Source organism: Microtus oregoni, unplaced genomic scaffold, assembly GCF_018167655.1.
Source record: "Microtus oregoni isolate MIOR12 unplaced genomic scaffold, Mior012 000056F_ref0000123, whole genome shotgun sequence".
NCBI lineage: Eukaryota > Metazoa > Chordata > Mammalia > Rodentia > Cricetidae > Microtus > Microtus oregoni.
In genome coordinates, this window is record NW_024543832.1 from 12076852 (window position 1) to 12102526 (window position 25675).

Below are 25675 nucleotides of genomic sequence, written 5' to 3' on the forward strand. Positions count from 1 at the left end.
TATCTTACTATACCACTGCATGGATTCCCAAAAATTATTGGAAGTGTTGCAGAATCTGTAGAAGCCATGAATAAAATAGCCTCACGTCAGCATTGTTAATAAAAATAGAGTCCATGTGGAATCTGAGGAATCCAGTGATTTTGTAATGCGATTAACATTTTCTCATTTCATTAGGGAAAAATATGAAAGCATGGGTGTAGTACTCAAATAAAACAAAGATCACTTATTGTCACAATTTTCTGTCAATGGAAGTGTTCTGATGTTCACACATCTAGTATAATAACAGACGAGACAAAAAGTCTGTATTTTATCACCCTAAGCCTTAATATTGGCTCTACATTTGGAGCAAGGCTAAAAAGGTAATTTTTACTAAGGAATGGTGAGCATCCTTCCTTCCTACGAGCACCCCATGCCCTCCCTTATTTTCTGTTACTAATACCAGTCCTTTCCCCAAAGCACAGAGTGTGTTACTGTAGGTGATATGCTCCTGACAGGCCAGCCTGATGCCTCTAAGAACAGCCTGTGTTCATTCATCAGGAAAGACCCTCGGCAGCATCAGTCATGATGCCCCAGTGGGTTTCTCTGCCAATTCTACATAATCTTTATTTTTTTTAAAAAAAATCATCTCAAATCTTTAAAACGAATTGAGCATATTTTTTTTTTTAGTGAGAAGCATCAGCTCAGGAGGTTACTGGAGAAAGAGATAAAAGCTGAATCTAGGCAGAGCACAAGGTAGGCTCTTCGTATATAGGTGATAGAAAATCGCATAGTGCCTAATTTAAATGACACACCCGCTAAGAATTTAAGTGACAATTCTCGGTAGAGTTCTATGAGGTCTTTTTATTATTCAGGAAAAACAGCTGGTAGTGCACTGTGTTGTTAAATCTTCCTTATCTTGAACTGAAGGTTTACATTATTAGAACCTAAATAAAAGCAATGCATTCTTCATTATAAAACCTTTTTAAAAACTGTCCTAATTTGATGTAAATTAAATAAAAATAAAGAAAATACCCCCAAAACCTAAATTTAGTTATTTTCTATATTTCTGTTGTTTCTGCACCAGCCTATGTGCTAAATTCTGAAAGGAATTCAACATATTGAATCATTTATTCAATATTACTCCAAGCAAAAACTTCCATTTTCTTGTAGATGCCTAAGATATGTCCATTGAGGGAGCAAGGTGATCTCACTGCCTTCCCGTCTTCCCTCTGACAACCCAGAACATCTTAAAATTACAGCCTTTCTATAACCAATGAGAATTCCATCATCTTCTAATACTGAATGACCAACTATAGAATTGTGTAGTCCAATAGCCACATTTGGCTGCTCAAGTTAAAGTTATTTAATATTAAATAAAATTTAAATTTAATTTTAATTTAAAAAAAATTAGGTAGTTCCAGCTGTCCTGAATTTGAAGCAGGAAGATTGCTTGAGCCCATGGATTTGACACTCGTCTATAAAACATAGTGAAATTCTGTCTCAAACAATAAAATAAAATGCAACCTCTGTTGGCCTACACACATTTCTAAACCTCCTTAGACTGTGTACATGATAACTACTTTATTATATGGTGCAGATATTGAACATATACAGCATCTAAAAAATTCCGTTAATCAGCACTGAGGAGAAATCTACAAAACATATTCAGGAAGTAATGATCTCCAAAGAATGATCTAAGGTGATTCCTAGGTTCCTGTGTTTTTTACAAATTATAGGATTGCAGTGAACTGTCACAGTCTCTGAAAATCAGATGTAAGTCAGGTCCTGCTGGCTAGGAGAGCGCACCCATACTTCCTGAGGTAGCTGGCCGCCTAAGAGGGCAATTTTAGAAACAGATCAGGAAAAACAGATTGTGTAGTTTTTTATTCCACTCCATGTTTCATTAAAAATATTTACTGAGCACTTTTGATGTTCTTGATGCCACCAACAGACAAAAAGAAAAAGAAATGACCACAGTTTGATTCCTCAGAACCCAGGAAAAGGTGGAAGAAAAGAACCAGTTCTGTAGAGCTGCCCTGTGAGCCCCTGCACAATTGCTGTAGCAGACATGTGCCCCTCCCAATAATAATACAAATTTTTAAGGAAGGAAAAGAAGGTTAAAACTGACAAATAGAGCTCTCTAGCAATGGTGGGTGGCAGGGGCAGCCAGTTAGCAGTCAAACAAGGAGACACATTTCAAACAGAGGAATCAAGATTACAAAGGCCTCCCAACAGAAAGAACACTGTACTGCATACTCCACAAGACATTGCCTTTGGGCTGGGTTGAGTGTGGAGGGTATCCTGAAACCTGACTGATGGATGATTGAACCCCATAATCTCATGGAAATTCTGCTTAAAAGACAAAACAGAAAGCGGTGTGGTTAAGGGTGCAATGTGTGGGAACGCCACCACTAGGGCAGACTGGGACAAGGTGTTTGAACATTTGTATCACCTACTTTGTGAGAGTGGACTAAAACAAATGTTGGGTGGCACATGCTTCGTGCAGATATGACACTCAGGGGACAGCTTCTGGAAGTCTGCTCTCTCCTTCCACCATTTAGGCCCCAGGGATCAAACCCAGGTCCTCAGACTTGGCAACAGTATCCTTCCCACCAAACCATTTTGCTGGCCCAAGAAAATATAGTCTTTAATTTGGAAGACAATACTACACTAAACAGTGATAAAACCACAGTTTTACATTTTATAAAATGCTTCAGTTTGTAAATTTTTTTTCCTATGTCACTCATACATTTGATACTTTCATAAACCTTAAGAGGTAGATACTCCATTCAACAGATGAAACCCAGGCTGTGACCTGTTCCAGTTCACACAGCTCACTTGGACTGCCAGCTAACGAGACCTTAACTCTCCAAACCACTGTTTTCCTCATGTCATGTTCTAGCATATTAGAAAAGTTGAACTTCAGGATGACCTTGAAAATGGGGATGGCTAAACATTTAAACATTGGAATGTATGGTATAAAATGCAACTAAGAAAAAGCATATTTAGATAAAGATCAGGGCTAACTTGTGAATGAATATGCAGAAAAAAATGACTGAGGAAGAACAGTTTGTACTTTTGTGGTAACAGCAAAAGGCACATCACAGGGTTCATAGAAGCAACATCATCTGTGGGTGGCCTGGAAGTAGTAGTTGCAAACACTGTGGTTCCTAGAGGCAGATTTGGGGACAGTCATCCTGACTGCACTACTGTTGTCAATAACCTTGGTCAACAACTGTCTGCGAGTCAGTTTCTTCATCGGCAAGATGAGATGTAGACCTACTGATAGACCAAATGCCTAGGGTAAGAAAGGTCCAGTGAATGTTTTAGAGATACACGCATGGCCAGTAAGATAGAGGAAATTATGAAATCTTCTATATAGAGAAATTAAAATTAGGGACCACTTCAGAGCCCTATGATACCTCGTAGCTCAACTCTCTGAACTTTTGTCTTTTGCCCCCATCCACTTATCATCTGTTTTCTCCTTATTAGATACTACACTTGAGTTTTCAGTACTTTTAAGGCCCTCCCTAGGGATTGTTTGAGCATCTTATGGAATTGAAAGTTTTAGGCAAAATTAAGATGAGAGTCATTAAGTGGAATAAATTAGTTTTACATTAGCATAAGTCAATAAACTAAACTCTTTCAACTTAACTTACCTGCTTTCATCTCCACAACTTTTCTGTCTGTTTTTTGTTTGTTTTTATTTTAAGTATATGGTGCTTTGCCTGGATGTATCTTTGTGTACCACATGTGTGCCTACTGCCTGCAGAGGCCAAGATGGCTTTGGATCACCTAGAACTAGAGGTACAGGTAGCTGTGAGCAGCTCCATGCTGCTGTTGGAAATCAAACCTGACTCTTCTGTAAGACCCCTGGGCAAACTCTCCAATCCTGCCTTCTTTCTTTTTTGAAACAGGATCACATTCCTGGTAGCACAGGCTAGCCTTAAATTTACTGTGGATCCCAACTGACCTAGAATTCATGAAGGTCGTCTTTGCTTACTCTCTCCTGTGTCCTGAGATTATAGGAGTGATCAAGAGACAGCAACTATTTTTAATTTTTTAAGGTAGGGTCTTACTGTGTAGCTCTGACTGTCCTCATGGTAAAATACCTTCAGTTTTAGAACAGAACAGAACCCGCATGTGTTTCACCTACCTTCCCCTACTGTTAGCATCATGTGTTTCACCTACCTTCCCCTACTGTTAGCATCATGTGTTTCACCTACCTTCCCCTACTGTTAGCATCATTTTTTTATCTTTTTTACATCCACATGCATTAGTGTTTTTTCTTTTTTTTTTTTTATTTTATTTTCGAGACAGGGTTTCTCCGTAGCTTTTTGGTTCCTGTCCTAGAACTAGCTCTTGTAGACCAGGCTGGCCTCGAACTCACAGAGATCTGCCTGCCTCTGCCTCCCGAGTGCTGGGATTAAAGGCGTGCACCACCACCGCCCGGCTTTTTTTTTTTATATTTTAATTAGTGTTTTTTCTACAAGGGTGTCGGGTACACACAGACAGTTATGAACTCCCATGTGGGTGAAGGAAATTGAACCTGGGTCATGGAAGAGCAACCAGTGCTCTTAAACACCTGAACCATCTCTCCAGCCCTACTGTTAACATCTTTAAATAACCAAAATGTAATGGTCCAAATCAGAAGATTAACATACATCCAGTGCAAAACAAAAGCAGAATATATTCTGATCTTGCCAGTGATTCCTTTGGTTTTCCTTTGTTTCGCGTGGGGGTCTTCGCCTGTGCATATAGAGGTCAGAGATCAACTTTGGGGTTCATTTCTTTCCCTCTACCATGTAGATTTTGAAAATTGAGCTCATCAGGCTTGACAACAAGCACCCTTAACTGCTGAGCTATCTCTCTGGCTGGCTTTTTCTTTTTATGTCCCAGAATCTAATGTAGGATACCACGTTACATTGGTATCGTGTGTTGTTAGCAGCTTCCAGTCCATGGCTGTTTTTCAGTCTTTCCTCATTGTCCCTGACTTTGATACTTCATATTCTATAGACTGACCCTCTCTATATATTTGAGTGTCTGGTGTTTTCTTGTGTGGGGGTTGACACTGTGCATTTTTAACAAAAACCACAGAAGTGATATGCCCTTCTCATAATATCAGGGAGGTTAAATGATGTCACTAAGTCTTATTGCTGATGATGTTAACCTTGATCACTGGGCTAAATGGTATTGATTGGTTTATCCTCTGTAGCTTAGTCCTTTCTGTTGCAGTCGATAAATAATCTAGAGAAGATTCTTTGGGACTAGGATATTTTCTTTTGACCATGAATTTCAGTATCAGTTGATTATAAGTTAAGGTGATGTTTATCAATTCTCTCCACTATAAAATTACTGATTTTTTTATGGTAAGTTTCATAAAGGGAGATTTGGTGCTGGGGATTGAATTCAGGACTTTGTGAATGTCAAACATGCATTCTGAGTTACACACCCGCCCCAATATCTTTTAGTTGAGTATTTCCTTGGTTTTGTCAGTAAATGGAGCCTTAGAGATGTTTATGAACCTTTTCAAGGATATCAATAAGTATAGGTTCGCTATATTCTAAAGCTCTTGGTAATGGCATCTTTCAGTTAAGATGCATGATCTTAAGTGTGAGAAGCAAAGGGCCTAAGGAGATGAAGAGGAGGTACTGTGGATTTACAATCTGTAGTGTTGTGAAGATAAAAATTGAGGTTTTGAGAAAGGATTTACACTACAGGAAAAGCGTTTCTTGCAAGCAGGCAGTTGCTCCTGAGTACGTACACAGTGAGACACTTGGGTTAAGTACACACTAACAGTGGTCCTAGAGTGAGCAATAAAACGATTTGCCGTAAACGGTGGACAGGGATACAGTAAGAATAAAGGTTGCATAAATCCAGAAAAGTTTCTGACTTGTATTTGATAGCTTATTTCAATCTTGAATTACCACGTTTATGAGATTAAATTTGAAACATGTTTCTCTTATTAAATTGATAAACTCTGACAGTAAGCTGTATTTTCCCAAAGACTTGGTAAAAAGAAATCATGGATTTTCCATTAATTTATTATTCTCGGGGCTGGAGTGATGGCTCAGTGGTTGAAGCACTGACTGCTCTTCCTGAGGACTCAGGTTCTTTTCCCAGCACCCAAACAGCAGTTCACAATTGTCTGTAACTTCCAAGATCTGACATTCTAACACAGACACACATGCAGGCAAAACACCAAAGCACTAAAATGAAAATGAATAAATTCCTTTTTGTTTTTATTGTTGTTTTGTTTGCTTTTTGAGACGGGGTTTCTCTGTGTAACAATCTTAGCTATCCTGGAATGAGTTCTTGTAGACCAGCCTTGCCTCGAAATCACAAAGATCCGCCTGTCTCTACCTTCCGGGTGCTGGGATTAAAGGCGTGCACCACCATCACCTGGCTAGCTTGTAATTTTAGCTTGTAATTTTTTAACTCTTTTCTTTGTCTTGGGTTTTTGTTTTTGTTTTATTTTGTTTGTGTAGCCCTGGCTGCACTAGAACTCACTATGTAGAACAGGATAGCTTTGACCACACCAGTCCTCCTGCCTCTGCCTTCCTTATCCTAGGATCATAGGCCTGTACTACCTTGCAAATTTAACTGCCTTTTCTTTCTTTTTTAAATACAAAAAATACTTTGTTGTAATAAACTCATAAAAGTACTATGAAGCTAGATTAATGTAACCTCTGAAGCAGACACCTGCCCAGTCCCAGATTCTACTGCTCAGTGGACCTCTGCACTGTTGGAAGAGCAGCTCTGAACTGTGGAGCTTCTCCTGGGGATCTTATGCACTTAGCCACTACAGAAAAAGAAAAATGTACTGGAAAAGTAGATATTCACCTACAGAAGACTGAAATTAGGTTCATATCTTTCTCACTGGACATGTATCAATTCAAAATAGATCAAAGACTTGTGAAAACTGACATTTCTAGATGAAAATACAGAAAATACATAGATAGTTTTCAACAAAATAAATACAAATAGCCAATAATTATTTTTAAGGTCCACCTCCTTCAGAATGGCTATTTTGGCAAGGACGGAGAGCAAGAGCCTCACTCGCTGCTGGTAGAGGGAGTGCGCACATTATGATGCCGGTTTGGAGGGACTGGAGCAGAGAGAAATTTATAGCTCAATAAAAAGAATAAAAATTATAAGGGAATAAACTATTATTCAAAGACAAAAAATAGAACTACCATATGACCCAACTATTCCACTCCTAGGCATATACTCAAAAAACTCCATACCTTAACACAGAGGTATTTGCACCTCCATGTTGATTTGCAAGGAAGTGAAACCAGGCTTCACATCTAGGAACAGACTAGTGGATATTAAAGTCTGGTATATATCTAAAATATTTTTCAACTCTAAATGAAAATAAAATCTTAGAGTTTGAAGGAAAAACATGGAAAGACTTAGAATGCATAAAATTGAGCAAAGTCACCCGATCTAGAAAGGAAAAAAGAGCGTTTTTCCCTCATGTGCAGATCTTAGCCAGTGATGAGTGTAATTTTGTGTATCTGTAAACCGGTGTGCACTGGGTATAGATGAGCATTTAGAAGAGAACACAGAAGGGGAGCATTCGGTGATGGAAAGGACGAGGAAGTGCAGATTTCCGACAGAGAGTCATGGAGAATGTAAAGCAAATTGGTTTTCTCCTTTAGTTCTGTGATCTTTTTCTAAATGCCCTTTCCTATGCAAAATGAAGTCTTTAGAGTTGAGTGACATTAGCATTTCTTTTTCTCAATCAGATCTTTGAAAATTGGCATTATTTCAATTTTATTATTTCCCAAGTCAGCATAGTCATATTCTGTAAACGTCTGTTAGAAAAAGGAAAAGGCCCTTCACTTGAGCACAGTGGCTCACATTTGAAACCCAGCCTGTGGAGGTAGATACAGGAGAATCTATATAAGCTTCAGGCCAGCCTGGGCTACACAGGGAAACTGCCTCAAAAATGATTATTAATTCTTTAAAACTCTCTTTAATTTGAAATTTGACTCATATTTATTTGCTGGTTATAAGGACTTTTTTTTTTTTTCTGGTGGTGGGGACTTCTGGGGCTTTGTGCTGGCTAGGCAGTCACTCTTACCAACTAGCAACATTTGCACCCAAAAACAGTCTGCTGAGTAGCAGGAGGTTTAAGACAGTTTGGGTTTGTCTTTGTAATGGGAACTCTACTTGGGTCCTTTCATAAGTCAAGCAAAATGTTTTAAAGTGTATTATGACTATGTATGTGGTGTGTTAGTCATTATCTTTCAGAGATAGCATATTTACACATTTATAGATTAAATGATAAAGCACCAGAGGTTTGCTTTGAAATAAAATGCATGGCAGGTATTGAAGGTGAAGATGAAATCCATCATGAATGTAAAGTTTGGCCAGGCTCATGATAGACTCCCAGGAGCCCATGTGCTATTTTCTATATGGTTAAAAATTTATTTTCAAATGTTCCCTAGCAGATACTCAGGTCCCATCAGAAGCAAAAGTGTTAACTTGTTAATAAAATTTTCCCTTACTCTACTGATTATGAATTTTTTCCTCTTATTAACAGACTAAAGACATTAAAGAAATAGCCAAAAGGACGCAGGCGCTTCCAAAGGTGAACGTGAAGAGGAAGAGGACCGTGATCTTCACGCAAGGGAGAGATGACACTATAGTGGCTACAGGTACTGTGGGAGCTATTTGATGAATGCAGTGTTAATGAAATTATCACGACAAAATCCCATACTTATTCTGTCATATGTTTTCTACAATTTGATATTGGTATTCCTCCCTTCTACCCCTGTGGACATGATGGACAGGATTATAATTTATGAAAAGTCAACTGATATAGTTTGTATACTTTTGATCTTTGGGGGAATTTTCTTAGCCTGGAACTATCTTTCTTTTAAAAAAATAATGTTTTTCATATAAACATTTGCATCAGAATAAAATGCATGTATTAGATTATGAGCAATTAAAATCCAGAAATGTTTCTTCTTCTGATTTTTTTTTTCTGTCATTGCTGATTCTTTTTTTTTTTTTCTCTCTGTGTCTTCCTGGCTGCCTGGAACTCACTATGAACACCATGCTGGCCTCCACCTCACAGAGATTCACCCACCTCTGACTCATACCCAGCCCAATGTCGAGAATCTTATCTACGGCCTTATGCATAGTAAACAAGTGCTCTACCATTGAGTTATAGCCCCAGCCATTTTATTTCATATAACCTCTCCTCTCAAGAGAATGTCTCACTAAATACCCTACGCTAGCCTTCAATTCCTGTGTAGCTGAAACTGACCTTGAATTTGTAATCCTCCTGCCCAGTTTCCCAAAGAGCAGAGTTCCTGATGATTTTCTTTCAAGAAGAAAAATCTCATATCTGTTTTTATAGCAATCATAGACATAATAGGAATTTCATCTACTGAACAAATATTATTGGTTAAAATAATTAATATTTTAAATATGAGGCTACTTCATATTATATTTTAGCTTCTCTTTAAGCCAAATATAAGTCTTTTGATTGTATCCAGATGGTTTCACCTTAAATCCAAGCAGTTAGTTAATGATTTTTTTTTGTTTGTTTTGTTTTATTTTGTTTTGTTTTTTTGTTTTTCGAGACAGGGTTTCTCTGTGGTTTTTGGAGCCTGTCCTGGAACTAGCTCTTGTAGACCAGGCTGGTCTCGAACTCACAGAGATCCGCCTGCCTCTGCCTCCCGAGTGCTGGGATTAAAGGCGTGTGCCACCACTGCCTGGCTGTTAATGATTTTTATAAACAGTAATATGATTATTACCGAAGTGTTTTTTCAATACTCAGCTGAACACTGAATATAACATAATCTTTAAAGATCTGCAAAACAAAATTAAAATACATAAAATGTCGAATAATCTAAATACAAAGTATACTTATACTTCTCATTTGTGGATAATATTGACTTGTAAAGGTCAACAACGCTTTAAGAAAAGTATTCTACTGAAAATGACATAATTTTTTTTTATTAATTTTTTGATAAAGGTTCTCATTCTCTAGCCCAGGCTCTGCTTTTAACCTCTGTGTACCCAGGCTGGGCTCAAACTTGAAGCATTCTCTTACCTTAGCCTTCCAAGTACTGAGATTGCAAGTGTGTACCATCACATCTACGAAAGTAACTTTTTCAAAATACTTTGTTTACTTCTATGTGCACTGGTGTTATGCCTGTGTGTATGTCTGTATGAGGGTGTTAGATCTTGGAGTTACAGACAGTTGTTAGCTGCCATCCGGGTACTGGGAATTCTACCTGGGTCCTCTGGAAGAGTGGTCAGTGCTCTTAACTGCTGAGTCATCTCTCCAGCCCCTAAAGTAACTTTTTTTTTTTTTTTTTTTTTTTTTTTTTTTTTTTTTTGGTTTTTCAAGACAGGGTTTCTCTGTGGTTTTGGAGCCTGTCCTGGAACTAGCTCTTGTAGACCAGGCTGGTCTCGAACTCACAGAGATCTGCCTGCCTCTGCCTCCCAAGTGCTGGGATTAAAGGCGTGCGCCACCACCGCCCGGCCCCTAAAGTAACTTTTTAACAAAGTAAATATATAAAACCCGAAAAGGGTCAGTGATGAAATTATTGACCAACTTGGGTAAAGGGAGTCACACGAGATGTAAAAGACAAACTTGAGATTTGCTTCAGAAGTCGTCAGTGGATGGAACAATTAAGTGAAATCCATGGTCAAGAGTCATTGTTTGAGTTGGGCATGGATACAGGGGGAATTATGGTGCCATTATGCCTATTTATGCATACATATGAAATTTTTGATGCTGAAAACTATTGAAAAACTTTAAAAAAAAAGAAATGTTTGTTTCAAACACATTCAAACCATGGTAAGTGACTTTCCCGAATAGATAAATATTATTACTAAAGCTTGAGTTCTAGGAGGGATTTAAAGTAAGGAGGCAGTCCATTCAAGGAGGATCTTGTAAGCAAGCCCTAGGTAGTGTGCCACCTTCATTGCTGTGGCAGGAAAAGGCATGCTGCTAATTTTCATGAGAGAAAAGAAATAGCAGCCCATGAAAGACTATCTCTATATAACACAGATGAGATCATTTCTTGTTATAGTATGTGGGCCATTCCTGTCTTAAACCATGCAAGCTTCTTATAAAAAATGTAATACTGCCTTCAGATTCATAAGAAGCTATTGGTTACTCTTTGGGAAGACATTCTTTTTAAGTCTTTCTGTATCCAGAAACATGTATCATACAAGTGTCTTCCTCACTATCAATTTGCATAATTTTCTCCAGACTGAAATTTAGCCACCCTACCTTGTAACTGGATTTTTTTCTGAACTTAACTTTATTTATCCTTTATTAAATCTATTAAAGCACTCTTTAGAATGCTTATAATCAGGAATTTATTTGAGACAAGTCACTAGCTAATCTTGCTGTTCCTGCCATATGAAAATGAACTTAGAGGATGCAGTATATTGCGATGCATGATAAATTCAAGATGGATAGAGAATCTGTTCAGTGGTGTCAGCTACAAAAGCAAACATGATAAATGTTAATGCAGTTCTGAGCCCTGGGATAAGCTATTCAATGCACAAGCATAGCTGAATCTCTTTGCTGTGTTGTTATTCATGGCAGCCAAATAAATGTCAATAATAAAAGAGAATTAAAGATTTTCATTTCCCAGAGGCAGTTCTCTAATACAGCTTGATCTTTCATTTCATTTGTAATTCGTTCTCATGTCAGGATGCAATCATTCGCCAGGCTCTGGGTGTCATGTTAAGTCATTTAATAATGATTAAGAACATAAAAATGCTTGGCCTGTGGGGCAATTCACAGAAGAGATGCCAATTTGTTATTGTTCTCCCTCCTTTCCTATTGAATATGGATCAGCCTTTTCCCACCTCCTAGCATTAAAATACTAATGGAAGATAGGGAGGGAAAGTGTCCCTTAATTTACCATAAGTGACATTCCAGAACGGTACAAGACAGTGCTAACACACTTATTAAAACACTAATTAGGACTCATTGTGCCTTAAACCTCACATTGCAGAGTATTTTCAAATGATCACACTGTTAAGTATAAGGCATTTAGCAATAATGTTAACAAAAATCAACTCTCTTGGCATTTTATTCTAGAGACCTCTCTCCTTTTGAGATACAATCTTTGTAAACCACTCTTTCCCATAGAGACTTGTTACTGAAAGGCCCATGCTGTTGTATGCAAATCTTCTAGTGCATCTCGAGGAAACATAGGTGGGTGTCTTCCCCACCCTGACAGGCATGCTCTGAGCAACATTAGGATGGGCACCTGGGGAGACGTGTCAGGATGCCAGGAGAAGGATTTGTGGGAAATTTTTCCCTTAGATGATAGCTTTTCTGTCTGTCTCCATATCTCACTTTGAGAATCATTCAGTTAAGTAAATGATTAAATGGCCAGGTTTTGTGATTCTGTGACGTGATGGAAGCAGAGTAGCCAAACATCTTCAATAAGTCAGGCCTTCATACATGCCTCTTTTTCTTTACTCAATCAAAATATATCAGTGACTAGGCACTGGAGAAACGGTCAAGAGTATGTGCTGCTCTTGCAGAGGACGCTTAACAATCAATTTCTAGCACCCACATTGAATAATCACCGATAACCCCAGCTCCAAGGACTCCAGTGCCCTCTTCTGGCATCTGTAAGTACCCAGTGGCATGTAGCATACATTCACACAGGTACATAAATAAAAATAATAAAAAATAATATGTAACGTGTCAAGGGGCTGGAGAGATGGGTCTGCCATTAAGGACATAAGCTACTCTTTCAGAAGACACAGATTTAGGTTGATCCATGCTCTCTCCTGGCCTCCCGGGTACCCGGCACACATGTGGTAGGCATACATGTAAGCAAAACACCCGTATACATAAAATGGTTATAAAAATGTATGGCCGTTATGGCCAAACTACAGATTAAATCATTTCCACCTTTGAGATACATCTAAGAGTGTCCTGTGTTATATTTTATTACAGGTGTTAAAGTTAGCTGTCATCCTCCTGAGTCCTTTAATTAACTTGCTACTTCATTCCTTAGTTTCCATGTTTTACAAAACCACTAATTACTCTCTTTCCCTCTGTAATGAAGAGTCTTTGTCGGCCGGGCGATGGTGGCGCACGCCTTTAATCCCAGCACTGGGGAGGTAGAGGCAGGCGGATCTCTGTGAGTTTGAGACCAGCCTGGTCTACAGAGCTAGTTCCAGGACAGGCTCCAAAGCCACAGAGAAACCCTGTCTCGAAAAACAAACAAACAAACAAACAAAAAAAGAGTCTTTGTGATTTGAAGTCCTAGTAAGCATGAAACTCAGAAGCACACAATAAAAGTCTGCAGATTCTAGGGTTAGATAGATGGCTCAACAGTTACAAAGGCCTATTGTAGGAGTTTGCATCCCAACGCTCATTTAACAAGGAGATGCCCCATGTTCACCAATAGCCCCAGTTCCACAAGCATTGGAAACAGAAGAACTTGGGCTTGCTGCCTTCCACCCTAGTCAAGAAAATACGGAACGTATGCATTATAATAAGCTGTACATGGGCGCACAAGACTCATGCCAACCTTTGCCCTTTTCTGATTTATATTTTTCCCATTTGCCTTGAATTCTGAAATGCATTGCTTACTTTTCCCATCATAGAGTTGGTTTGGATTGTTTGTCCATACTCTGCGAGAGCCGCTTGCATATGATCAGTGTCTGTCATCGGGAGTCACTTTATTCCATCCCTATTCCCGTGGCTGCAATATTCATTTGTGATACAGTACTGTCATTGGCTGCAGTTATATTCTATCTTGGTGTCCTTTTATATCCTGTTTATTTTTTCAATAAATAAAATTCTTTGTAATCTCATTCTGTGGATCTAAGAAACACATAGATCTTGTAACCATTATGGTACTGAAGATTCTCAGCTTTCAGTCCTACATTTCCAAGAATTGTACCAGTCTTCACTCTCACCAGTATATGGCACTCTAATGGTTCCACTTCTTTGCTGGCATGTTACTGTTTATCTTTTTAATTTTAGCAATTCTGGTGAGAGCATGATGGTATCTCAATATGATTTGGCTGGAATTTTCCTGGTATATATATAATAAATATGGCAGAACAATTTTCATCTGCTTGTTGGCACTTGGGTAATTTCTGGGACATTTTCATTGAAGTCTCTCTCCCATATTGGGTTGTCTTTTCAATTTTCAATTTATTTATTATTTTTAGACTGCATTTGATGGACTTTGTGACAAGATCTTGCTGTGTAGACAATGCTAGCCTCAAACTTGCAATCCTCCTGCTTCACACCCAACCAAGTGCTAAGATTATAGTCATCAATGCTTCTTAACTCTACTTGGATGTCCAGCTACCCAACCCTTACCCCTACCCCATTTAGAAATTTTTCTGTGTTTCACTGAATAGTTTTTTGTGCCTTTATTCTGTATCGTGGCTGTTTCTTTGTTGTTTTTATCCTATTTCTGTATCAAACACTGACCAAAAGCACCTGAGGGGCGGAAAGGGTTTATTTCAGCCTACATAGTCCACCATTGAAGGAATCAGGGCAGGAGTTTGAAGCAGAAACCATGGAGAACCCCTGGCTGCTGGCTAGGTGGGTCAGACCCTATGACATCAATTCACAGTTGAGAAAATCCCCCACAGACATGCCCACAAGCTTATCCCTCCTCAGATGACCCTAGGCTGTTTCAGGTTTACAGTTAGCTTAACTAGGACACTCTTGGAGACTCCAGATTCATAGGTTTTATCTCTTTCTATTAATCATGTCCCAGATGATTTTGTTTGCTTTTATTTCTTTTGGGGGAAGGAGGGGGTCACATTTCAACCATTCCGTCTCTTGGTTTGTTTTCTGAAGTGTTGGGTACTTTGGAAGTTTGCCGCTCCTGGAGTGGAAAACTTCTGGTTCGGTGTGAGTCTCTTTAGTGAGCAGGCTTTTCTTGAGACTCAATCTCATTACTGCTCACAAGAGAAAACAAATCACGATAACAGAAATAACACCCAAAGCCACTTAAAAGTAGAAGGATAACAAGTAGTTAGGGACAGGTGGCAAAAATTATGCAGACTGTAAAGTGAGAATTAAGAAAGGTAAGAGTAATAACTACAAGTTAAATAAAGGGCTAGGCAAGGAAAAATTAATCTGCCGAAATAAAAGGGGAATAGATGGGGAAATGCGAGAAAGAGGGAAAGAGCCAAGGACAAAAATAAGTCCAATTACGAAATAAACTTTAATATGTATGAACAAAATTATGTAAGTGAGAATAAAAATAAAAAACATAAGGTTTTAAAAGTAAAGTCATTACCAAAAGATAATAATGAAGAAAGTTTTGTAGAAGGTGAATGAGCACTTTCTGTCGTATCTAGCAACCTGAGTTTGACCTGAAAAATTCACTGGTGGGTTTTGGGGGCTTGTTTGTTTGTTTGAAGAATACAAAGCTGGGCAGTGGTGGTGCACACCACACCTTTAGTTCCTGCACTCAGGTGGTAGAGGCAGGTGAATCTCTGTGAGTTCAAGACCAGCCTGGTCTACAGAGTGAGTTCTAGGACAGCCAGGGTTGTTCCCTCTCTCTCTCTCATATCCAAGAAGGAGCAGGAGAAAGAGGCGACAACTACACTGAAGAATTAGAGAGGCTTCCTTATGAGTCTCCCAGGATTGGAACTGGTCTGAGGCAGAACTGTTTGCTGGGTTGTGTTGTAGCTCCCCTATGTCCCATTGGTTTCTGCTGCTGTCCTGTGCTGGCTACAGACTGGTCCGGTCACAGATGGATATGTTTTCAGTGTGAGGAATGCATTCACTTTAGAGCTTCTCTTTTTCTCTTTGTGTACCTGATGTCCGTGCTAGCCCATATAGATCAGTCAGGTTCCCATTCTCTCTCGAGCAGAGTGTGTACACCCTCACCCCATTTTGTGCGTCCAGGGACATCAGAATTCTGGGCAAGAGTGACAGTCCTTAGTATATGAAGACTGGCGATAGTAAACAGTCTTGAAGGGGAACAGAGTAATGGGCCCTCTGCCTGCCCCCTGAGAGTTTTCAGGTCGTATGCATCAGTAACTGTGGGTGGGAGGAACAAGAGAAATGTGACTAGCATTTTGGTCATTCCCTCGCCCCTACTCAGTCAGTGTTGAAGATGAAGATTGTTTCCTTCCTCCTCCTCCATCCTCTTCATCTCCCTGCTTTTAATTCTCCTGTTACCTGCTGTATAACCACTTGTTTCTGTCCTTAGAAATAATCTCCTACCCTGGCTCTCCTCACGCACCTCACCCTGGAACTCCCACCCCAGGTGTACACCGATGGAGTCAACAGTGAAGACACCCCCACTTCCCAGGCAGATCTTCTCCGGGGAATTCCTTACAAAACACTGTTCCTTCTATGACCATCACTTCATGAAGGAGTTGTTTAAACTTGGGGAGCTTGCTCGTTTTAGGGAAGAACAATGACAAAACCTAGAGAACAAAGGCCCTGGAAGCGGCATGGACCCTACACAGGGCTCCTTTCTGCCTGGGCTACTGTTGCATCTCAATGCCCAGTGACTTCTGAAACATAAACTGTAGCCTTGACTTTCTGCACTATGAGATAGGATTTGCCATTTTATTTCTACCATAAATTAGAGATCATTACAAGGTTGCTGTGAAGGATCAACTTTGCTGTTTGTTATGACCAAATCAACAGTGTGTTTGCAGTCAGCGAGTCTGGGCTCTTTTACACATTTAAACCTTAAGCCTTCATAACAAATCCATGGAGTTTGAAGATCTTAACTCTAGGAACTTTTGGAATTCAGCACACGAGGAAATCAAGATAGGTTTGGAAATAAGACTCGTGTTTCTCAGTTTCTAGCATAACATTATTTTGTATATTTAAAATTAATTATATTTTTATATTCAATGATCTCTTGGGGGAAATAGGAAAAACGTGCTTTCTAATTTAATTTCTTTTTGAGATCTTGCTTATTTTTGCTTTATGTGCATGAATTTTGTCAGAATGTATTTCTGCTCACCACATGCTTGTAATGTCTACAGAGGCCAAAGCACAGTGTTGAATCCTCTGGACTGCAGTTACAGATGTTGTAAGTGTCTATGTGAGTGCTGGGAATCAAACCTGGGTTCCTGGAAAAACAGCCAGTGCTCTTATTGCCAGCCATTTTTCTCCAGCTCCAGAGCATATATTTTTAACCGAACAGCTGGCTACAGTAAGCTTTTGGTTATCTGCTTGTGGTATTTGAGCATATGAACCACACGTTGTGGTATTTGAGCATATGAACCACGCGTTGTGGTATTTGAGCATATGAACCACGCGTTGTGGTTGCAGCACCACAACATGTGCTTTGTGCCACTCAAGTCTGTATCTCTTGTTTTCTGTGGTCACTTGGCCTCTCTTACTGGATAGACTTCAGGAATGATCTACTCTAACATAGCAGGACTTCATTTTGACTGGTTATAACAAAAAACTAACTTCTAAATAATCTTTTATTCTGAAACACCAGGTGAACATAAATTTTGAGGGCACATCATCAAACTCAATGCTATAATCTAGTATTTGTTTACTTATTCACTAGTTGATAAAATTTTATTCCTATATTTCCTCATGTTCCAATAATGACTATTTTCTGATTTACTTTTCTTTGCAAATTCTTGATTCTTTTTGCATTTTTTATTTTGATGTTTATTCTGTAAATAGCTCCATATCTCTTCATGGAGAGTCTGTCCTCATTCTATCATAAATGTCCTGATAGCCTAAATATTAGTAGAGCCATAATGTAGGAATTAGGCTAGTCATAAAAATATTTTATTGTCCTGGAAAGATGTGTCTCTTATATTGGGGTGGGGTTTTTTTTTATAAGTTTTAACAAATCTGGGGTTTGTGGTGTTACATATTCACATAAATGAAATTCTCCTTTCTCTTCCTATTCCCATCTATTCAGTTCCTATCACAAAATCAACCAATGCTTCCATATGTTTTGGGCTCAAAATACTCCATTTTATTCATGTATCATGGATTGTTTTACTAACCATCTTCTCATATATGTCTTTGTATTTCTAATTTTTGTTTTTGTTTTTGTTTTTTTTGAGATAGGGTCTCACTGTGTAATCAGACCAGGCTGGCCTGGAACTCATAGAGATCTGCTTACCTCTGCCTTCCTAGTGCTGGCATGCCACCACTGCCTAAATTTTGTTATAGCAAACAGAATAACATAACTTGGGGTTTTTTGGGTTTTTTAATTTTTTATTTATTATATATGCACTTTTCTGCCCGCATGTATGTCTGCATTTCAGAAGAGAGTACCAGATCTCATTCTAGGTGATTGTGAGCCACCATGTGGTTGCTGGGAACTGAACTCAGAACCTCTGGAAAAACAACCAGTGCTCTTAACCCCTGAGCCATCTCTCCAGCCCTGAATAACATCATTTGTAACTACCAAAATAGGTAGAAACAAACTAAATGTCCATCAATAGTAAAATGACTAAATTAATATTTTTTTATTTATTTACAGAATGGGATGGCATAGTGAACAGAGAATTACCACCTGGCAATATGAATGAATATAACAAATATAATGTTAAGCAAAGTCAGAGCCAAAGGAATAGCAAACTGATTTCCAACCTAGATGGGGTAGCAATAGCTCCTGTCAGATCAATCTGTCCTGAGGTAGCAATTCAATTTAAAATATAAAACTGGCCACTTATAGACAGTGGAGAGTAGTCAGAATAAATCAAGGACTGAAGGAGAATCTGCAGTTGCAGGAGAAAATGCCTTTCTCATGTCTTCTTTCTTTGGGTCATTGTATGATGCCCATTGTGGGTTCTGGGAACAAAACCGGTCCCTTTTGTGGAAGAGAAGCAATGCTCTTAGCTTCCAGGTTATCCCTCCAGCCCACCCTTAACTGGCTAGAAGACCTAGGAGAATTTGTCTGTCTGTATCAAACAGAACATGAGTGAGAAAATATCTCTTAAACAAACAGGGGTAGCCCTAAACTCAGAATATAGACCCCGTCCAAATCTCTGAGTGACTCCTGAATTACATGTTTCACAGGAGAGTTCTAGCAGTCCAGATAAGGCTGAAGGAACTGAGTGAGGTTTCCATTGTCCTTGCCTGGATAGTTTGGAATTTGTGTTTAGCTCTTTAGTTTACTTGCTTTTGAAAAACAGAAATCCGTCTTCATGGAAACACACTAAACTTGCTTCATCAATAAAAATCAACTATTTGTCCTAAAACTTTAGAAAGTATTTTAGATTTGTAAGCTCCTGCTCTCTTTTGTAACCTTCCCACAATGCTACAGTAATGTAAAACCACCCATACACAGAGTGCCATGGCCTCATCCCATTGCTTTACAGCTACGAGCTATAGTTTGACAGCCACCTACACTACTACATCTCAGGGACAGGACTCAGGAACCCCAGAAAACACAAGCACTTCTATCCAATTAGTATAAAGAAAATTAATAGAGCATAACCCAAGAACGGTAAGTTACAGTGAGATTTAAGTGCTTCGCTAAAGAGCTAGGTCCTACTTGAAAGGATGTGAGAAGCTGTTAAAGAGTTCAGAGCAGGTGTTCCAAGTGGAACCTTAGGAGATGTGAGTCCAGGCTGCTTTCCAAATTGGACTGGAGAAGCAGGAAGGTGTGACCAGGACACTGATTTGAAAATGGAAATACAGATATGCAACAATAGAAAATGGAATTGGAACTTACTCATCTCTTCTACAGTGACTGAGGGTGTTCTGTATTCCAGGAACTGGTAAGATGCTCTGTACATACTGGCCCCTTAGGAGGGAACTTAGAATACATGAAATAGAGGTGAAAAGAAAGAGTTTGTAGCAAATGGATATTTAAGGTGTTAAGGACCCAAAAGAGAGGGGGCAACTAAAAGTAGGAGGGACCTGAAGAAGTGCTCTATGTAAGATTTGATGTAGATGAACAATTGGTGTTTGCCAAGTAAAACCAAGAAAGCATTTTAAGTCCAAGAAACAACACCCAAAGGTACACGCCAAGAGGAGTAGAGCAGAGCTCTGGTACAGTTCGGGGTGGGTACCAGAAGACAAAGAAGGATCCCATCACTAACGACAAGGAGGTGTGTGTGTGAACAATAGCACTGTATATGTCTCAAGAATGGAGTTCTGAGTGTGAGGTGCTTACCATATGCTCTTTTTTTAAAAATATTTATTTATTATTTATTATGTATACAATAGTCTATCTGTGTGTATGCCGAAGGCCAGAAGAGGGCACCAGACCTTATTACAGATGGTTGTGAGCCACCATGTGGTTGCTGGGAATTGAACTCAGGACCTTTGGAAGAGCAGGCAATGCTCTTAACCATTGAGCCATCTCTCCAGCCCCTACCATATGCTCTTAAAGCTGAACAACAACCTAAAATCGATCTTTAACCATTGTCACCAGATTTTCAAAATTGTGCACTATAAATCAAGCCAGTGAAACGGTTCGGCTGGTGAAGGCCCTTGCCATGCAAGCCTGGTGGCCTCAATTCAATACCTGAAACCCATGTAGATAGGAAAGATCCAGCTCACAAAGTTGCTCCCTGACTTCCACTGTCAGCACTGTGGCACTTGTGCTCGCTCGTGTGCGCACACACATCCATCATGCACACGTGTAATAATAGTAAATATTAGCTTTTAAGAGAAACTCACCTGTGTTCTTTTCTAAATCAGAAGAAAAGCCTTCAAAATGTATAGCATGCAAAAAGAACCTGAATTGCTGTAAATATTCCAAAGGCCTGAATCTAAATAATCAAATTAATTCCTCTTTTATTTGTTGTAAAATGCTGCTGTTTGAATGACGACCAGTCATTGAGAAATGCACGGAGTCTATAATTATGCATCCATATTTGATGGGCTTGCTTGCCTTCCCAGATGACCAGTGCTCCCCAGAATGCTTAAAGCTGCTGTTGTTTGCCCAGTGGTTCTGTAGCTCAGAAGGTGTCCTAGAAAGTGACCTCTGTTGTCAAGTTAAGGTCCATTTGTGATAAAGCCCCCTGAGTATAGCAGTTTTACCCAAATCATTAGCGGGCGAGTGATTACAGATCCAGGTTAAGTGTTGACGTTGAGGTCTGGGTGGCAAGCTGCCCTGGGAAGGACCTTGCTTAGTACGAAGAACACTCACTTAGTGGGAAGCACGCAGATCTAAGAAACACCTGTAATCTCCATACAGGGGAGGTGGGGGCACAGGATCATGAAGTCAAGGTTATCCTGAGGTACACACTGGGTGTTAACGCAGCCTGGGCTATGTGAGATCTTTCCCTCAAAAACAAAAAAGCACATAGAAACTTCTAGAAGTGATGGCTTTATGGATATATACATATTCAATTTTGCCAAACTGCATACTTTAGTTATATACAGCTTAGTACAAGTCAGTGATTCCTTGACTGACAATAATCAAAAGTAAAACTTTTATCTTAAGATAGGTATATTAATAGATATATTTCCTACGCCACTACCCATATAAAAGAAAGAATTGACTGCTAGGACTGGTGACACACACCCATGCTGGCCTCAGACTCACAGAGACCCACCTGCCTCTGCCACCTAAGTGCTGAGTTAAAGGTTTGTGCCACACTGTCCGGCTCAGAACCATTTTTAAATATATTTACAATTTTAGACAGTTTAGGTAGTCTGAATTATGAGGAATAGAGTGCCTTAATTTTTAACTAGAGTAGTATACTTCATTAAGATAAGAGATTTGCATTTGTAAGTTTGTGCTAATTTTGCATGACTATTTCTTGTTGATTACTATGGGCTGGATGTTAAACAGGTTTTGTATCTCAATAATAGTAATTTGATGTTTTCGTTTCTGAGTGATGCAGAAAGATCAATGTTCCAGGTGCCCAATATCATAATAGATACCTTTAATAAAACACTTAGCTTTTGTACATTTTTTCTTTTATTAAAGAGCTTTTCTTTTAGAGACTACTAATGACTTTTTGGCAATGTCATTCTGGCTACAGTTGAGACCAATGTGAACTCTTGTTATTAAAGAATTATTCCATAGGTTAAGCATAAATATATTAGAAGATGTAGAGACCTAAGGAAATTGAAACTGGAATGTCTGAGATACAGCTTTCTGTGTGGCATTGATACCACACACCTTTAATCCCAGCACTCGAGAGGCAGAGGTAGGCCGATCTCTGGGGATTCTAGGCCAGCCTGGTCTACAGAGCAAATTATAGGACAGCCAGGACTACATAGAGAAACCATGTCACAAAAAAACAAGGAAAAAAACTTTCTTAAATGAATCCCTCTGTGATGTTCCAAATGAGGTTGGCTAGAGTCTGAGTTTGTTTGTTTGAAAAAGACCTGTTTATATCCTAGAAATACTCAAAAGTAGAGGAACATCTCCATGGGAAAGCATTCATCTCATGTTTCGTGCAATAGGAAAAATGACTATAAGTAAAATATTATCTGTATGATGTTGTCATTCAAGAGGATGCCACAGAGACTGGAGAGGTAGCTCCTCAGTAGAACCTTCACTAGTGTGCCTAAGGCTCTGGATTCCACTGCAGAGGCTGGAGGTAAGGCAGCAACTTCGTACTTCTTTATGTAGTGTTTTAGACGGAAACTAAGCCAACATAGTGGGTTCATTTGCTTTGTGAAACTATTTCACTTAGGATTTAAAGACTTTTCAATAAGTATAAACAAGTCAGAGCATAAAAAACACCTGCCATTAGAATCAAAGTAGCAAGAATGATTGTGTCAGGGGATAGATGATAAATACAATATATTTTCCATATCTTAGTTCCAAGTTTTTAAAACACTTGACAGTTGTCCCTAAAAGAACCTTCTTTTAATGCAATTGCACAAATTTCGCTAGCCCAAAGTAACCTAGCTGAAGCTCTGGGGTTTCATTCTACAGTGATGGCTTAATTAGCAAATCCTCCCTGAATAAAACCTTTACCCAAGGCTGGCCTTGGTGCAGCAGGCATGGGGGAAGGATCAATTTTCTCTAGCTTAGATTGGTGGCAGCAGGAACTAATGAGGCAGGGCCTTGAAAGTGGCTCTTTCTCAGATCTAACTCCTCAGGGGTTGGCTAGAGCTGATGCTGAGGGCACTGCTGCCCTCCTGGGACCGCCACAGCCTGGTTACCCAGGTGCTGCAAAAACAATTTCTGTGCCAAGACCATATGTGACTTTTAAGAGACGCGGCAGGACTCTTGCTGTAGGCAGAGTGTTCCTTGTCTGATGAGTGTGCTAGGAGACAGCACAGAGAATCCTGTGTGCACTCCATGTTCTGCTTTTTCAATTTCATGAGTCTCATTTTAATCGACTATAAAATGAACAAGCTGCCAGGAAAGCCTCTGATGTATCTTCCGATTCTCACAGATGTTATATCTATATTAAAACAGCAAGCTTTCTCTAAAGGGTCGAGTAGTAAATATTTTCTGTTTTGTAGAACCCATTATCTTTGCACAAAGGTTTCTGTGTGCCTTTTTAGTGTAGAAATAACCATATTTAACAATGTATAAACAAATAGATGTGGCTACGTTCCAGTAAAACTTTACAAAATTGGCAGCTAGTCAGCTTTGGCACGCAGACTATAACTTAAGAACCCTATGGTAGGTATTAATTTAATGAGACCATCATATTAGAAGAAGTATTTGGAGGATACAGCATACATCTTTCGGTCTGCCTTTCAAGTGTTGAGAACATGGATGTGTCACAGTGCCTGGCTCTCACCAACACTTAGGACTTTGTTCTTTGAAGTCTTCAGACATTCTCAGCCTAATGGAAGAAGTTCAAAATTGTGTTGGTTACCTTTCTGGTGAAACAGGTTAAATTGTGCGTTTCATAGGATAGCGTGGGCTCTCAACATTTGTCCTTAGGGGTGTGGGTGCAGCTTCTTCAAAAAGGCCAGCTACCAAGCTTAGCACAAGAATTCTTAAATCTCCATATATCAGCATTTTAATGTTGAGAACAGTTTGTCTGCTTAATCAAGTCCCTTTATATCAACAAACTTTACTTCTGCTTCCAACAAAGTGAAAAGGCAATTACAGAATAATTAACCCAGCCCTGTTATTGTTACAAGGATTAATCCAATAATAATTCTATCTGCCTAGAGTAAGTAAAAAACAGGGGTGGTGTGTAGTGGTTCATGCCTGTAATCCTAGCACTTGGGCTGAGACAAGATTGCTGGGCTAAGGTTGAAAGAACCTGTCTTTTTGTTTTGTGTTTGTTTATTTTGAAAGGTTCTACCACTCCCTCAATTTAAATATGACCAAGTCTCCAGGTTAAAAATGTTGAACTCCACAAACTGACTGGCTAGAATTAGAGAACTGGAATTAGAGCACCCTGTGTTCAGTAAGAGATCCTGCTTCAATAAATAAAGTGGGGAGCCATCAAGGAAGACACCCAGCGTCAGCCTCCAGCTTCCATATACACATGCACCCATGCATACAATCATATTACACACATGCACATGTTTTTCATAACTGGGTTGCTTGGGATCTTCCTTCTCTAAGGCCAGTTCCTCTAGCAGCAGCTGTAAGCATGTCAGATCTAACACTGTCCTAGGAATTATACCTTGTCCAGATAAGCAGGACCACCATCCAATCATATGACTCAGAAATCCCTAAAAACCACAAGGGTGTGTGGTGTGTGTGTGTGTGTGTGTGTGTGTGTGTACGGACACTGTTCATTAATTTCCCAACTGCTCAGACACGAATAATCACACAGATACTATATTAATTAACAGTTTGGCCAATGGTTCATGCATATTTCTAGCTACCTCTTACATCATAAATTTACCCATTTCTATTACTCTGTGTATCGGCATAAGGCTGTGGCTTATTGGTAAGGGTCCAGGGTGTCTGTCTCCTTCAACAGCTCCATGGCTCATCTCCCTGACTCTGCCTATTCTTTCTATATCTCTTCCAGCCTGGCTGTATTCATTAACCAATAAAAGCAACACATAAACAGAAGGACCTCCCACATCGTGTGTGTGTGTGTGTGTGTGTGTGTGTGTGTGTGTGTGTGTGTGTGTAAATGCAGTAGCATTATCCAGAGAGTACATGATAGTGAAGCAAGTTGTATACTAAAGATAAAGGACTCTAGCTGTCTTCTTCTAAACCAGGCATTAAAGAAATTGGAAAAATGTGAGTCCTGGGCCAGGAGATGACTCAGTAAAGTGCTTGCTATGAAAGTATGACAATCTGCATCAGATGCTCAGCACCCATATAAAGAAGTAGACCCAGCATTAACTGTCTGTAATCCTAGCAGTAGGCAGATCCAGATCCCTGGGCTTGATGCTAGCTAGTCTAGCCAAAATAATAAGGTGGAAAGCAATTGAAGAGCTTTGACATCTGTTAATACAAATGTGTACACATACACCCTCACACATGGACATATACACACACAAACCAAAAAATGTAAATTCTACACTTCTCAATAATATTTTATTTGAAAAATGGTCTTTTAAAAAGCATTAAAATAGGCATAATAATAGTTTTAAATTGTCCAGTTGAATTTCTAATATAGTAAGATTTTATGGAGCTGATTTATTTGATGGTGGTCATGGTTGTTGTAGTTTGGTATTTGAGACAATGTTCTCCCTAAAATTCAAGATGCCCTTCACCTACCTGAACTCTCTTGGGCCTCTCAGCAGCTGGAGTTATAGTTGTTAGTCCTCACACCAGCTCAGTTATAGTGTGATAAATATTAATAATTATAGCTCACACAAAAACATGTGAGCAGCCCTACTCTAATACAATAGCTGTCGTTGCTCTGT

At 39.2% G+C, this 25675-nt stretch overlaps 1 protein-coding gene across 2 annotated transcripts in view; it reads left to right on the forward strand.

Annotated features, from left to right (window-relative positions):
* Adk (adenosine kinase) overlaps positions 1-25675 on the forward strand; it is a 386675-nt gene that overhangs the window by 315629 nt on the left and 45371 nt on the right. For both annotated transcript variants that reach the window (XM_041638898.1, XM_041638897.1), the window contains exon 9: positions 8531-8645. In XM_041638898.1, the coding sequence (XP_041494832.1) occupies positions 8531-8645 (115 nt within the window). The remainder of the gene's footprint in view (positions 1-8530; positions 8646-25675) is intronic.